Here is a 16,574-nt window from a genome sequence, read left to right on the forward strand (position 1 = left end):
ACTATTCACTATAAAACATAAAATAATGTGTAAGTATAGCCACTTGTAGTTTTAAAAAAAAAAAGCAAGCATTTTTCCTTACCTTATATCATTTGATTTTTCAAAACAACTTTGAGTTAAGTATTATTAAGTATATTAAGTATATTATTGTTGTTTTATTGTTATTATTATTTCCACCATCATAAACAAAGCAAATTGGTGGTCCAAGAGGTGGTGCAGTGGATAGAGCACTGGACTCTCAAGCTTGAGGTCCTGAGTTCAATCCCAGTTCAATCCCTGGTTCTTTCTCCCTCTCCCCCCTATCTTTCTCATTAATAAATAAATAAAATATTTTAAAAACCAAAGCAAATTGTATTCTTATACTGCCCAATTGTAACACTGCCCATGGCCGTGTTGCTGTTAATGAGCAGAACCAACACTATAACTCAGACCTTTTTGTGTAAAACTCGGCGCTCTTTTTGTGAATTCTCAGTATTTGCTGAACTGTGCCTCTTCTAAGTGAATCTCTGATGTTTAGGATATTAATCTTCCTCTGTGAAATTTTGGCTGTTAGGATCCAAGATACAGTCTATGCTCATTTTGAGTCAAGATGCCCCCCCCCCAGCCCTTTCTCTCCCTCTCAGCCCCACCCCCAGTTCCCCCTCTGTCCTGTCAAGTGAAAAAATAACAAATAATCTTCTTAAAAAAAAAAGAATTTCTTTTAATTATATACTTCCAAGCAAATATTATAGGTTTAATATATCCTAAGATAAAGTGATTATTTGACTTTTCAAAACACCTTTCAGAATTTGGGGATTTTTCCACCCAGATCAGTAGTATTCCTGTGGAGAGAGAAGTGAATCACTTCCGGTGTGTGGATATTATTGGTGGATTATTGAAAGCTGTGAGATAAGACTTTTAAAAAGGATAAAGAATAGACTTGATTTTGAAGTGACTTTTTTAGAGCACTTCTGAATCTTCTCTGGAAAGCATGTGCTTGCTATACTGAACACTGTGAGCAACAGCTGTGACTCCACCACAGGCCCTGCTCTGAGGAATTTACACTTCAGCAGAGCATGTTTCTTAGACCATGAGGTGGAAACTGGCCAAAGGAGTAGAAGTACTCTTGCCCAGACAACGTTGGGTAGAAGCATATAGATTTTGTTTTAGTAGTCAGTGGATGGAGCAATTGATTGAGTGCTCAGTACCATGCTTGCAGTCTCCACCTGAAGGAGGAAGCTTCATAAGTGGAAAAACAATGCTGCAAGTCCCTCTCTCTCTCTCTCTCTCTCTCTCCCCCCTCTCTCTTCTCCTCACTCTCTTTACTTAAAATATTTATTTTTAAGGAGAAAGACACATAGTGAAAGATACAGAAAATGACCTGAGCACTAATCAGGTCTGATTTATGGTGGTGCTTGGAACTGAACTGAGGGCCTAAGAGCCCCAGACATGAGAGTCCTTTTGCATAGCCACTGTGCTACCTCTCTGGCCCTCTCTCTCCCTTTCTATCTCCTCCATCCCTCACTAAATTTCTTTCTGTCCTATCAAGTTAAAAATAATAAATAAGCTTTTTAAAAAGAATTAATTTTAATTATATACTTCTGAGCAAATAATATAGGTTTCATATTCCTAAATGAGTGATTATTTGACTGTCAGAAATCCTCCACAGAGCACAGGGAAAGTTTCTAACCTCAACTGAATATAAACATTTATCTAAAAATGTAGGAATACAGACATTGTCATGTCTTGTGAATTTGACTGTAGTTTGATTTCCTCTGGTCTGTTTTCATGTAAGATACAACACATGCACATGCACACATGACGTGATGTGAAATGTTCATACCATGTTGCAAACAAAGGAATCATGTTAACGTGGGCCACAACAGCCGAAATCTGTCCATCAGCAAGCAATGGCCTTCTTTTGGTCTAAAATTGAACCATTTCATATAAAACACAAGTAGACAGTAAAAATGCAAGGTATAAAGGAAAAGCTGTCCATTTAAATTTTCCCTTCTGCATTGCAAGGAGTATATAATAAAGGTAAATATTTATTCCCACTTAAATTGAAGCTTTGTACATACGTAGAAACTATTCGTAGACACACAGCCTCATGGACTCAACGCTAAGAACTGTGGGCATTCCCACTGGGAGGAGGGATGGTTGTCATTCTCTTGGTAAATAACTGAGGCAGCATGATGAGTAGAACGCTTCATTAGCCAGTCAGTGATTGAGGAGTGGAGGGAGTGGGGATTCACTCCCACCCCCTCTCTCCTGCAGTGGACATAAAAACACACAGATGCAGATGTCACTAACATGCATATTTGGCCTCACAGACTGATTTATTTTTTTCTTTTCCTGCTCAGCCTGTAACAGTCTTCCTGTTTTAGAGTACTAAGCAAAATGAATGAGTAGCTTGAGAAGATATGTCTAAACCCTTCTCCGCTCACTCCTCACTCATAAGATACAGCTAGAACAAATTCAACAGTATAGACAGAATTGAAGGATCTTCCTCTGTGTGGAGGTGGGTTGACTAAGCCCTGGTAATCCAGATTGAGGGGCTATCACCCAGCCATTGATAAACCCAGCCTGGATTTCTGAGAGATTCACAGGGCATTCTATACATAACACTAGAGTTTTCTTTTCTTTTTTTTCCCCCCTCCTTTTTATTGTGGGGATTAGTGGTGTACAGTAAGCACAGTTGTTGACACCTGGGTAAAATTTCTCATTACACTGTGATCGATATTCTGAAAATGTCTCTCCCCTCCAGCCTAGATCCACCTCCGCCATCATGCACCAGGACCTGAAAGGCCATCCCACCCACCCCCACCCCCAGAGTCCTTTGCTTTGGTGCAAGACACCAAGCGCAGTCCAAGTTCTGCTTTGTGTTTTCCCCTTCTGTTTCTCAACTTCTGCCCATGAGTGAGATCATCTCATAATCAAACTTCTCTTTCTGGCTTATCTCACTTAATGTGGTTCCTTCAAGCTCCGTGTAGGAGGAGGTGAAGGTGTAGTCATGACTGTTGGAGCTGAGTAGTATTCTATTGTGTGTATATAGACCACAACATTCTTAGCCATTCATCACTGTTGCTGTTGGACACCTGGTCAGGGTTGCTTCTGATCAGGGTTATTGTAAGTTGTGCTGCTATGGGCAGAGGTGCACATATATCATACTGACCCTTCCTGGTTTGGAGAATGCAGCATTCTACTGGGAAGTAGATGGTAGCATTTTGATAGAGTCTTTCTGGCCTGCTAGGCCTCTAATGATGAATTTTGTGTCTGCAGATATCCTGTCCAGTCTCAACTCCCCCGCCCTGTTTGGGGATCAGGACACAGTGATGAAAGCCATCCAGGAGGCTCGGAAGATGAGAGAACAGATCCAGCGGGAGCAGCAGCAGCAGCCACCGCATGGTGTTGACGGCAAACTAGCCCTGAATAACATGGGGATGAACAACTGCAGGAATGAAAAGGTAACACCGAGCCCCCCCTTGAGGGTTTTGCTGGACTTACTGGCGCTTTCTCACCTTACTGATCCTGGCTCCCAAGGATCAATCTGCAGCCATGGATTTGGGATTCTAGCTTGACGGTGGTCATATGATCAATAGAATCAAAGTCCTGCTGATGAACACATAAGTGCAGGGGTTTCTCCTTGGCCTACTTACGTATCCTTTTAACATTTTTATTTTAGTTTACTTATTTACTATTGGATAGAGACAGAAAATGAGAGGGGAGGGGATGATAGAGAAGGAGAGAAAGACAGAGAGACACCTGAAGCCCTGCTTCACCACTCATGAAGCTTCCCCCCTGCAGGTAGGAACCAGGGGCTTGAACCCAGGTCCGTGTGCACTGCAGTGTATACACTTAACCAGGTGTACCACTGCCTGGTCTTTCCCTACCAACCTATTTTTATTTTTCTGTCCTACTCCAAAAATAAAGGGAATCTGATGCTACTAGAAAAAGAATAGAATATCAGAATATTGAAACAAAATGAAAGAAAATATTTATGACAAAGGCTAAATATTACTTGGCTCACCATTGAGTTTATTACTGAGCTTACTGTCACCCAAACAAAAAAAATAATAATTCCAAATTTCATTCATTTACTTTTGACTCAGAAAACATTATTTACTAAATGCTTATCTGTAGTGAGCACTATTGTCCATATGGCAGAAACACAGCAGAGGGCCAATGAGAAAAAAAAAAAACCCAGCTTTCATTCTGATGGAGACAGTAAAGACAATACTGACAATAAAGACACACGTGACTGACTGACGTGGCCATTGGCAGTAGTGTGACCCAGTGAATACGTGCTCTGAGAAAAGTGCAGACAAGCTATGGGAAGAGACATTTGTGAGGTGATAAGGATTCTCTCAGCAAGTGACCAGAGTAAAGATCTGAATGAAGCCAGAATGCAGCATATATGAGGCACGAGAACAACAAGCAAGGAGGCTTCTGAAGTATCAGAACAACAGCCAGGAGTCCTGTGGCGCTGCTAGTACCAGGGGGTGGCGAAGAACGAAACATGGAGTGAGTTCCGCTGAAAGGCTGTTGAGGTGGCGAAGAACGAAACATGGAGTGAGTTCCGCTGAAAGGCTGTTGAGGTGGCGAAGAACGAAACATGGAGTGAGTTCCGCTGAAAGGCTGTTGAGGTGGCGAAGAACGAAACATGGAGTGAGTTCCGCTGAAAGGCTGTTGAGGTGGCGAAGAACGAAACATGGAGTGAGTTCCGCTGAAAGGCTGTTGAGGTGGCGAAGAACGAAACATGGAGTGAGTTCCGCTGAAAGGCTGTTGAGGTGGCGAAGAACGAAACATGGAGTGAGTTCCGCTGAAAGGCTGTTGAGGTGGCGAAGAACGAAACATGGAGTGAGTTCCGCTGAAAGGCTGTTGAGGTGGCGAAGAACGAAACATGGAGTGAGTTCCGCTGAAAGGCTGTTGAGGTGGCGAAGAACGAAACATGGAGTGAGTTCCGCTGAAAGGCTGTTGAGGTGGCGAAGAACGAAACATGGAGTGAGTTCCGCTGAAAGGCTGTTGAGGTGGCGAAGAACGAAACATGGAGTGAGTTCCGCTGAAAGGCTGTTGAGGTGGCGAAGAACGAAACATGGAGTGAGTTCCGCTGAAAGGCTGTTGAGGTGGCGAAGAACGAAACATGGAGTGAGTTCCGCTGAAAGGCTGTTGAGGTGGCGAAGAACGAAACATGGAGTGAGTTCCGCTGAAAGGCTGTTGAGGTGGCGAAGAACGAAACATGGAGTGAGTTCCGCTGAAAGGCTGTTGAGGTGGCGAAGAACGAAACATGGAGTGAGTTCCGCTGAAAGGCTGTTGAGGTGGCGAAGAACGAAACATGGAGTGAGTTCCGCTGAAAGGCTGTTGAGGTGGCGAAGAACGAAACATGGAGTGAGTTCCGCTGAAAGGCTGTTGAGGTGGCGAAGAACGAAACATGGAGTGAGTTCCGCTGAAAGGCTGTTGAGGTGGCGAAGAACGAAACATGGAGTGAGTTCCGCTGAAAGGCTGTTGAGGTGGCGAAGAACGAAACATGGAGTGAGTTCCGCTGAAAGGCTGTTGAGGTGGCGAAGAACGAAACATGGAGTGAGTTCCGCTGAAAGGCTGTTGAGGTGGCGAAGAACGAAACATGGAGTGAGTTCCGCTGAAAGGCTGTTGAGGTGGCGAAGAACGAAACATGGAGTGAGTTCCGCTGAAAGGCTGTTGAGGTGGCGAAGAACGAAACATGGAGTGAGTTCCGCTGAAAGGCTGTTGAGGTGGCGAAGAACGAAACATGGAGTGAGTTCCGCTGAAAGGCTGTTGAGGTGGCGAAGAACGAAACATGGAGTGAGTTCCGCTGAAAGGCTGTTGAGGTGGCGAAGAACGAAACATGGAGTGAGTTCCGCTGAAAGGCTGTTGAGGTGGCGAAGAACGAAACATGGAGTGAGTTCCGCTGAAAGGCTATTGAGGTGGCGAAGAACGAAACATGGAGTGAGTTCCGCTGAAAGGCTATTGAGGTGTAGTAGGTAGAATATATATCCAGGAGGGGCTGGTTCAAGTCCCTGCTCCCACCTGCAGGAAGAAAACTTCAGACAAAGTGAAGCAGTCAGGGCCAGGCGGTAGCGCAGCGGGTTAAGCGCAAGGACAGGCGCAAGGATCCTGGGTCGTGTCCCGGGCTCCCCACCTGCAGGGGGTTTGTCGCTTCACAAGTGGTGAAGCAGGCCTGCAGGTGTCTATCTTTCTCTCCTCCTTTCTTTCTTCCTGTCTTCTCTTGATTTCTCTCTGTTCTATCAAACAACAATGACAGCAATAACAACACCAATAATAATAACAATGATAAGCAACAAGGGCAACAAAAGGGAAAAAATAGCCTCCAGGAGCAGTGGATTTGTAGTGCAGGCACCGAGCCTCAGCAGTAAGGACACACACACACACACACACACACACAAAGTGAAGCAGTGATGCAGGTGTCTCTCCTTCTCTCTCTCTCTCTCTCTCTCTTCCGCCTCTCTCTCTCTCTCTTACATTCTATAAAAGAAAAGAAACAAGAGGTCATTGGGAGCAGTGGAGTCATGATGCAGAAAATGAGCTCCAATAACCCTGGTGAAAAAAATATACTAGGGTCACATACAATAATATTGCACCAGACTTTCATTCTTGAGGCTCTTGGGGTTGCAGGTTCCATCCTCAGCACCACCATAAGCCAGAGCTGAGCTGCGCTCTGGTGTCTCTCTCTGTCTGTGTCTCTGACTTTGTGTCTCTTTCTCTGTCTTTAAAACAAACAAATCATTTGGGTCTGCCAAACAGCTCACTGGGCAGAGCCTGTGCCCAGACTTGAACCTTGACACCATGTGGAAGGTGCTATGAGAAGAAGGAAGAAGCCTCAATCACTCTCCTCCCCCTGCCCCCTCCCCTCTCTCTACTCCAAAAAAAAAAAAAATTCTAATTCCCACCATGAAATTCTGAGGGGTTTTGTTTTTATTTGAAGCTGTATAGGACAAATGAGTGTCACTGAGCCTTGATAAGTTTTAAAATCATTATCTCCATTCATGTGTTTATTCAGTTAAGGGTTGAGAATATGATTTCTTGGCAGGAGAGCCAAGAGCCTCCTCCAGTTTGCCATCACTGATGTCTAGGGTGGATGTTGCGGTAGAGAGGATTCTTTGGCAGGCGAGACAGCATAATGGTTATGCAAACAGTCTTCCATGCCTGGGGCTCCAAAGTCCCAAGCTCCACAAGTCATTTAATTTCTTTTCTCACAGTTCTGGAGGCTAGTCTAAAACTGATATTACAGGTGCCCTCTCTCTCTCTCTCTCTCTCTCTCTCTCTCACACACACACACACACACACACACACACACACACACATACCCTCCATGTGTCCTGGTGTCTTCAAGTCTTCTTCTTATTAAGGACATCAATCTTTAGACATAAGGTCCATCCAAATCCAGTGTAACCTTATTTTAACTTGATGGCATCTATAAAGACCCTATTTCCTAATAAGGTCATGCTCAGAAGTTCCAAGGGTTAAGACTTGAAAATATATTTTTCTGACGGGGGCAAGGGCATAATGTGTCTGTTATAACAGGGTGCTGAGTCATTGCTCATGTTGGGTCAACATACCTCCTTGGCCTCTAAGACTCTGCTAGTGATGAAGCAGGGTTGCAGGTGTCATTCTTAGTCCTTATCTCCCCTTTCCTTCTCAATTTCTCTCTGCCTCTATCAAATAAATAATTTTTTTGAAGTTATTTCAGCTAACTCTTTATTTTCCCTTTTGTTTTCCCTTTTTTTTTGAAATTTTTTTTAATTAGTATTGGGGAATTAATGTTTTACATTCAACAGTAAATACAATAGTTTGTACATGCATCACATTCCCCAGTTTCCCATTTAACAATACAACCCCCACTATGTCATTTATCATGACAAATAAATAAATTTTTAAAAAATGACTCACAGGGTAGAGCTTTTCTTTAAGAACTGCCCGAGTAGATGGTTACATAGAGTAAGATTTCAGAACCACAGGTGAAGAAAGGCCTTGCCCAAAATCTTTTCTATTATCTCTGATATTAGAGATAAACACAGATCTGGTCATGCTTTTGAGCTAGGATACTGTCTTTGGCGTAGTCATGCAATATGAATATGTTTCATCTTAACATGAAAACTTGGTGCATCCTGGTAAACAAACCAGTTCTAGCATTGAGGTTGTGCATGGGAAGCGGAGTCAGATAAAGGGATGGGCAAATACACCAGGGGCCATCCCCACTCTACAGTTTTGTCAGGAGCTAGATAATGCTAATATTTGTGTGAGCATAAGACAGAAAACATACTGCCTGGAATGAAATGACCTTCCTCTTGCAGTTAGCTGCCACTAACAACTCAGCAAAAACTCCAGTAAGAAGCATTTTAGTGATTCCGAAATTTCCTTTGCATATGTGAAAGTATCCGTGAGTTTTCTTCTTATTCTCATTTAAATTCACAGTCACTGTGTTGCCATGTAACACCTGTGTGATATTCAGCAAGTTGATTATCCTCTCTGGACCTCAATTTCCTCATCTGTAACGTTAGGGTTTCTAATCTAGGTTACAATGGCATGAGATCCATGTGACTATATGCAGCATAATTCCAGCCATAAAAGGGGCATTTTCTTTCTTTTTTGCCTCTAGGGTTACCACTGGGGCTCAGTGCCAGGACTACAAATCCACTGCTCCTGGTGGCCGTCTTTCCCATTTTATTGGTTAGGACAGAGAGAAATTGAGAGAGAAGGGGGAGGGAGAGAGAGAGAGAGAGACACCTTCAACATTGCTTCATCACTCATAAAGCTTTTCCCCAGCAATTGGGGACCCGGGACTCAAACTTGGGTCCTTGTGCATCGTGACATGTGCCCTCAACCAGGGGCGCCACCACCGGCCCCCGTGATGCAGTCTCAAACAAGGTCTTAGTCATCGCCACAGGAAGCTTCAAATCTACCAGGGCACTCAGATCCACTGTAGTGTCCTATGAAAATTAGTGACCCTAGAGGTATATAAACACATGGTCTGTGTGCATGACAAACGTGGCTAAACATTTACTCCAGTCGTAGGGGTACTTGCACGCTTATAACACACAGAGCATCAATATATGCCCAGTATGAAAACATGTTTTGTACCCATGACATATTTCACTTGATGGGGCAAATTCTTATCCTGGCACTTTAAAATAAAGCACTGTTGACTCCATCAGCCAGAACGACCCCAATGGAGATGTTCTACTTGACTGTGCCACAGAGTATTTAGGGCCTGTTAAATGTCTAGATTAGAGGGACAATAGACTGTAACAGCTCCTCGAGAGCTGTTCTGCTCCATCATTTCAACACAGCTTCTGCACATGAACTGTGAGTGTCCTGCTGGCAGAAGGCTCCTTACTGCCCTGGGTTTTAGCTTCCTATTCCAGGAACACCAGCTAGCTCCATCCTGAAGTACCAGTGCAATTAGATCATCGCCTGGGCTGATGGTTGGCCAGATTTTGTCTTTTTCACATTTCTAAGATAGACGGTATTTTAATCATCATGATGCACAGCACAATTTTAAGTAAACTGCAAAAATACCCTTAGAGCTAAGCTAAGGGCATCTGTCTAAAAGAGAAGTGAGGCAGTATGGCCCCTGTAGGGGCAAAGTGTGTTCTGAAATTTACTGGCCTTCTGGGTGCTTGAATACAGACTTACTGATTGGCTAGTACACTCTCATGTGTAACTACTGTGGAACTTAGGAATCTGGTTATTCTGCACCTACTGATTAGAGTTTGCGATAAGTAGACAGATTACATATCTGTGTGCATACAGCCTGAACTACTAGTCCCTTCACCTTACAAGAATTGTTTTAGAAAAATGCTTCACCTCACTGGGTGTCAAAGTGTACATTTTTACCATACTGTTGTCTCCGACGATGACCTATATGGGTAGGATTTAAACTCTCGGGTGAAGGAGTTAGGGGGAACATTATATTTGATGTGATTCAGTTGCTTCAATTCACAGATGGGAAAATTTAGAGATACTGAATAACTTAGCCATGGTCACTTTGTAAGCTTGTGGTAAACCAGGAATTCAATGTCAACTTTCTTGAGTTGTAGTAAATTATACTTTATTATAGAACAGTATCGGGTTCCTTTGTTAAATTTTAGGCAATCCTTAAGCTTTTTGTACACTAATATTCTTTTACCTTGGAAATCTTCAATCTTTCATAGGATTAGACAGGGTAAAAATAGATAAATTTTTAAAGCTTGCAGCCCGAGTGGTCACTAAGTGGCAGAATTCAAAACTTGGAATTGTGAGGTCCAAGTTCTGTCCTTTGCAGCATATGTGCTGGAGTGAAACTCTGGTTCACCTCTCTCTCTCTCTCTCTCTCTCTCTCTCTCTCTCTCTCTCTCTCACCTTCTCTCTCAATAGTTGACAAATAATCTTTAGAAAAAAGCAACTATGAAGTAGAAAATCCCCTACTTCCAATATACTTGTCACCCTTGGTCTGGGTAGAACATTTTTTCCCTGTCACGACTTTCATTGACTCTGATTATGGAAACACGTCAGTCAGACAAGAGGAGATTAAAAGTTACTAGTACTAGTGCAGGCACACAGAACAGGTGACTAGGCCCAGAGCAGTAGCAGGATTAGAGGCTAGAGAGAGTGGTGGGTGAGGGTGTGCATTACACCTGGATTCCAGTTTCCAATATTAATCTTCTTTACTCACAAACTACTAATTTAACGTTCATAATCTCCATGAGCTAAGTGGAGATAATCATTCCATTCTCAAAGGATTGTTTTGAGGGAACTTGTATATGGAGCACTTCGCTGACCAAGGAGATGGTATAGGCCCTTCTTACTTTAAGATCAGACACTTTGTCAAATGTGTTGTTAATATGCTAAGATAGGAGGAGAGAAAGAAAGAACCAGACATCACTCTGGTACATATGCTGCTGGGGACTGAACTCAGGACCTCAAGCTTGAGAGTCTAGTACTTTATCCACTGTGCCACCTCCCAGGCCACATTTTTCACCCTTTGATATCCTCCAGTGATAAATGGTCTAACCTACAAGCTCTAGGCCCCAAATATATTAAAATAGAGTGGAAGGTTAGAAAAAAGCTAAGAGGTACCTTCTTACAGAGTCAAGATACACAATTTTCTTTTGTATAATTTAATGTGTACACACTCACTACATGCTAGCACCATGATAATGTTCACACTCAGTATTATGTGCTAGTGAGCTTTGTCCTTATTGTTTTATTACATACTTCAATATATTTAAAATCAACCAATGATTTTAAACCTGATTTTAGATCAGATTCTCTACAATCCCATACATTTCCTATGCCAAAATGATATTTTTTCAATCAAGTAAATAGGGAAATAATAGTCCTATCACTAAGGCTCATTATAGACTTCTCCTGCTTATTAAACAAGCAGTTGTTCAGCTTTTACAAGTGTAAATTTTTGCTCCTCAACCATATTTTGCAAAAATATTAGAATAGTACATCAGTATCACACTTTTATTGAAAATAAAAAAATTTACTGTCCAACTTGAGTTTCACTTTGTCAGTTGCTCTATCTCCTTGTTATTTATACAGTTGGCTTGGATACTCATTGTCGCATGACAGGGTAAGTGTGGACAGAAGATCAGTCAATAGCTCTGTGCAATAATAAGTGAGAGGGTACTGTGAAGAAATGATTCGGCAAAGAATATCTGGAATGGATGAATCCTTCACATGGCACACACACAAGAGTGAGGTTTTGTTTCCAAACATGTATGTGTCACTGATCAGTCAGGGTGGTCGTTTCTTGTGAGCAGTTGGCTGACATGTTGGTTGCAGTGTTTTTGCTCTGAAATGTGCTCGTAGGAAAACACATCTTTGTACTAGGAAGGGTGAGGACACAGTAGAAAGTTACAGAAAAGGGACACATTCTAATTGCAACATATAGTCCTTGTAACACCAGGCTAGGAAATAATCTATAATCCTCCTTTCCTTCAAAACTACTACCACAGAGCATATTTCTCCCAGACTTTTCCAGATTCAGGACTTTGGCATTACTATCCTTATCTCACAGGTCAGGAAACCAATGAAGACTGTATCACTTTCTCCAATATTCCCTCTCTCAGCTCACTTGTTCCCCACATCACTGTGAAGTTGACTGAGCAGTTTTACCTAAAATACAAAATAAGACATACATTTGAATTTCAAACAGAAATCTTAATGAAGTGAATGCTAAAATCATAGGATAAAGAAGAAGTCTACCTAGATATATATACATATGCTTATGCATATTTCTTTGAATGGAATAGCTATATTTATGTCTGTGATAATATTTTTCTAAAACAAATCAAAAAAGCTATAAAATGAGAAAAAATGTAGGTCTTATTAATATTATATTTTACATTTGAGGTGATAACATTAGGCAACTGTGTAGTGTTGTATATAAGCTCCTGGCTGAATGTAATCATCAAGTTTCTTTTATATCTGTTGTCAGGGCTACTTGGTTGGTTGCCTAGCTACTAGTTTAAGACCTAATTCATAAAACAACAACAACAAACTTGTTTGGCTCCTTCTCTGCATGTTAAATGGAAGGAATGGTGAGAATTTATATAAAGTTTACAAGGTTCAACATAAGAGTGGGGGAAAGAACAAATGTAAGACTTTTTTAGTTTTGTTTACAAGTGTCTTATATCAAAAGGCTGTGTCCAGTAAATGGATATCCCAGCCTAGGGATTAAAATTTGATACTTCACAGTTACTAACATTGCATAAAGACTTGTTGGCTTAGGCGTATATGGAGCAAATCTATGAATAATGAGGATATTATAGCTCCAACCTCTCACTGTAGTGGGTATCTTTTAACCCATAGTCATCTTAGATCTACTACCTTCTGTGTAATCTATGAATCGTTCTACATCAAGTTAGACACCCTCAAAAATTCTTTGAGGTCCCACATGGCTACTTCATTTGTGTAGCTACAGCTATCAGTATTTACAATACCAGATATTAACATTTAAACATGTTCAATATTTAAAAATAACAATGAGAAACCTGTCCAATGTCAATATGAGTAACATTTTGAGTATTAGGGTGCATTTCAAATTAAAGCAAGCAGTAACAATGGCTTTGTTTTAGATTTTTTTTTGTGGGTTGCAGAAAGTGGAAGGTCTGGCTTCTGTAGTTTTTTTTTTTCCACTGTCAAATCATGTTTTTAAAAAATGGTAAAGCCTGAACAGTTAACACTGGGTTAAGTTTTATAAATGATCTTAAGAAGCCTGGATCAATTCTAAACTATTTCCCCAAGTATTCACAAGGCTCCCTGAGACAATACATTCTTTTTCCATGTGTAACAGAGAGTCAATTTAGATTCTGGTGTTTTTAGACTTGTAGGAGAAACATAAGTTAGCACTTGAAAACACTGCATTGTTTCACTGTTCTTTGAAGAAGAGCTGCTACCTATGTTTGCCTCAGCTAGGAGGAAGGTGCTGTACTCAAACACTGTAAAGTTCTCTCAAATTTAAAATCTCACTTTACAGTGCTGTTACAGACCTTGGCCCTAGAAATTAGGCATCCGATGTCTATTCTGTCCTTAAATTTCTTGAGGGTCCCTACAGAAACCTAACTGGCTTCTATACTTAAGAATCACAGTAGGTTGACTTCATTTTCTCTAGTCCAATGATGATAGATCTTTTCTCCTCAGAGATGTGAAGTTATAAGCATTTTCAGTCTGTAGAAGTTGAATAAGAACTTGTACATTCAGCATTCTCACAACAGAAATACCATTAGCCAGCACTTCCTTGGTCTGTTAAAATATAAAATAATTGAATCTGAGTGCAAATATCATTGAGTAAAACTCTTTATTTCATAGCTGAGGAAACAACAGCAGAGAAAGAGATCTGCCCAAACCCAACAGGTTGTGAACGAAGCTGGATTGTATCCCTGACTCTTAGCTCTGTATGCTTTCTGGATGCCAAGGTGATCTATATGTGCTTTTCAGATGTCTGTGGCAGCAACTGGGGAGTGTCACTGGACTCAGTGGACTAAAAGCAGCTATACTGCTTATCTTGTTATATTCAGAGAAAATACTGACTAGCTCCTTTCTGTCCTGAAAGTGAATATAATCTGATTTAGGAGGTAGGATAGTTACAACAAAGGGAACTCTGACAATGTGGGTCCAATTATCAAATGAGAAAAACTAGCTGCAGGGGTAATTAAGTTCTTGCAGATCAAAGGAGACTTTGCCTATCAGTGGCTGAAGTGGAGTTTGATATCCTTACTGTCAGTTGTTAGCCTTCATTATAGCTGAAAGAGAGAGAGAGAGAGAGAGAGAGAGAAGGGACATTCATAGAATTTAGTTATTCTTGCTTCAAATACCAACTCCTAAACCACATTTCCTGACCTCCTCTTGCCCTCCCTTCCCCATCTCTCTCAAACTCCCCAGCCAGCCCCTTCCCCCTAGAGCACTTTCCCTTTCTCTTCTTTTTTTCTTTCTCACCATCCCATTCCTCCCTCCCTCCTGTCTCCTTTCATCTCTCACCCTAACTGCAGTATCGCAGTCTACAGCTGTCAAGGTGCAGTCTCTGAACACTAGTGTTTTTCTCCAAGCTCTTAGAGTTAGTTAGCAGAGGCAGCTGCTATCTCTGCAGTCCTCTGTCCTGGCTCTAAGTGTGTGTAATCGCTGTCACCTAGCCTCCTCCCATGGCAATGAGGCTACTGTGCGTCTCAGAAGAGAGGACTCAGTCCATCAGGAGCATAGTCCAAGGAGGGGGGCAGGGCTAAGAAAAACCTGAACAAATGTATTCAGAATCAGATACTTGCTTTATTTATCTAAATGGCATAGCAGTAAAAATCTGAGGCCTAAATAGCTTCAGAAGCCTAATTTAATAAAAAGATACTAGCTTTTAAAGCTCTGGCCAGATTGGATTTGCTGATCTCATTCCCAAGACTATGTCAAATCATGTTAATTAAGCAGTGCAGAAGAGCATAAGAAATTCAGCTTCGGCCTTAAAATTTGAAGACCCATTTTTCTAGATCTACCTTTACTCTCAATTGTCTGTGGGGTCCTGGGGAGGTTTCTGGTCTTACTGAATATGTTCTGTAAATTGGAATGATCATACCCGACTAGAAGGACTATAATCTGGAGGTGCGGTGGTAACCTAGGTGGAATATGGGCTGTGTTTTTCTGTGTGAAGAGACTGTAACCGAGTCGGTGATTGCAGCTTAGAGGGGAGCTTTTATGCTGTGTGCTCTTCGGCTTCTGTCTCATTGGAATGAAGTAGATTCTAAGCTACCTGAGGCTTTGAATAGTTTTTTCCTTCATAAATGAAAGGTTTTTCAGTTTTGTTTATCAGCATTGTGGGTGGTAGTGAGAAGGAGAGGCTGCAGGAAGGAGTGAAATCTACTTGATCTAAGTCAGTTTTGTTGAACCAAAAATTTCTGGAGTTTATGGGAAATATATATATATATATATATATATATATATATCAAAGAATTAGCTAAGAACAAAGAATTAGTTCTTTGTAGATGCATTTACAAATCAGTAGACTATAATGAGATCACAGTGAGTTAATGAATTTCACCTAACTTCTGACAGCCTGGTTTTCCAAAATCAGCCCTGTAGATACATTACTGTAATGATAAAAGGCGTCTCAGTGAGATATAATTACTTATAGGTGCTGTCTGAGTGAATCTGTAATACTGACTTATCCTCAAGTAGGACCTGTAATAGAGAATGAAGTTTGTAGCCGCATGGGCTTCAAACAATAGGCACTGCATTTAAAGCACAAAGTAAATGCTATACATTATTAGCTAACCTTCAGGTTTATATTAAGAGATGTTTATCTTATCTGAGAAATCTAATAAACTAGTGTATCATACCTTATTATCAAAAGGGGGAGGCAGGTGGTGGCGCAGCTGGTTAAGCGCGCATTACAGTGCGCAAGGACCCAGATTCAAGCCCCTCGCCCCCACCTGTGGGGGAAGCTTCACAAGTAGTGAAGCAGGGCTGCAGGTGTCTCTCTGTCTCCCTCTCTATCATCACCTCCCTTCTCAATTTCTCTCTGTCTCTATCCAAATAAATAAATACATAAAAAATTTTTAAAATAGCAGAGAGTGTTGGCAAGATAGCTCACCTGCTTTGCCATGTAGAGGACCCAGATTCAAGCCCCTGATACATTGCATAATATCTAATGGCATTTTGATGTGGTGCTATCTCTGTCACTCCTTTTGATATCTGGGGGGAAAAAAAACCTCAGCCTGGAGCAGTGAAGCCTCAGCAATGAAATAAACAAGCAAAATGAAAGTATAAACCCATACTGGGTTTATGTAAAGTACATATTTAAATATGCTAGTCCAGACACAGACAAGAAAGTCACCTAGCCACCCCCCTATTCCTTTGCTCCCTTGAGCTATAGAAAACAAAAAATGTTAGTTATCATAATGAAAATTTATATATGGCTTCTTTTTTTTTCTTTTTTATTGGGGGGAATTAATGGTTTACAGTTGACAATCGATATGGTGGTTGGTACATGTATGAAATTTCTCAGTCTTTTACATCATACTCTAACCCCCACCTAGGTCCTCCTCCACCATCATGCTCAAGGACCTGAACCTCACACCCCCCGGCCC

General features: G+C 41.4%; 1 protein-coding gene across 15 annotated transcripts in view; it reads left to right on the plus strand.

Moving 5' to 3' along the window:
• SOX6 (SRY-box transcription factor 6) overlaps window positions 1-16,574 on the plus strand; it is a 586,459-nt gene that overhangs the window by 514,878 nt on the left and 55,007 nt on the right. For all 15 annotated transcript variants that reach the window (XM_060177099.1, XM_060177100.1, XM_060177097.1 and 12 more), the window contains one exon: window positions 3,262-3,446. In XM_060177099.1, coding sequence (XP_060033082.1) covers window positions 3,262-3,446 — 185 coding nt within the window. The remainder of the gene's footprint in view (window positions 1-3,261; window positions 3,447-16,574) is intronic.

Source organism: Erinaceus europaeus, chromosome 17 (assembly GCF_950295315.1).
Source record: "Erinaceus europaeus chromosome 17, mEriEur2.1, whole genome shotgun sequence".
In the NCBI taxonomy this organism is placed as follows: Eukaryota; Metazoa; Chordata; class Mammalia; order Eulipotyphla; family Erinaceidae; genus Erinaceus; species Erinaceus europaeus.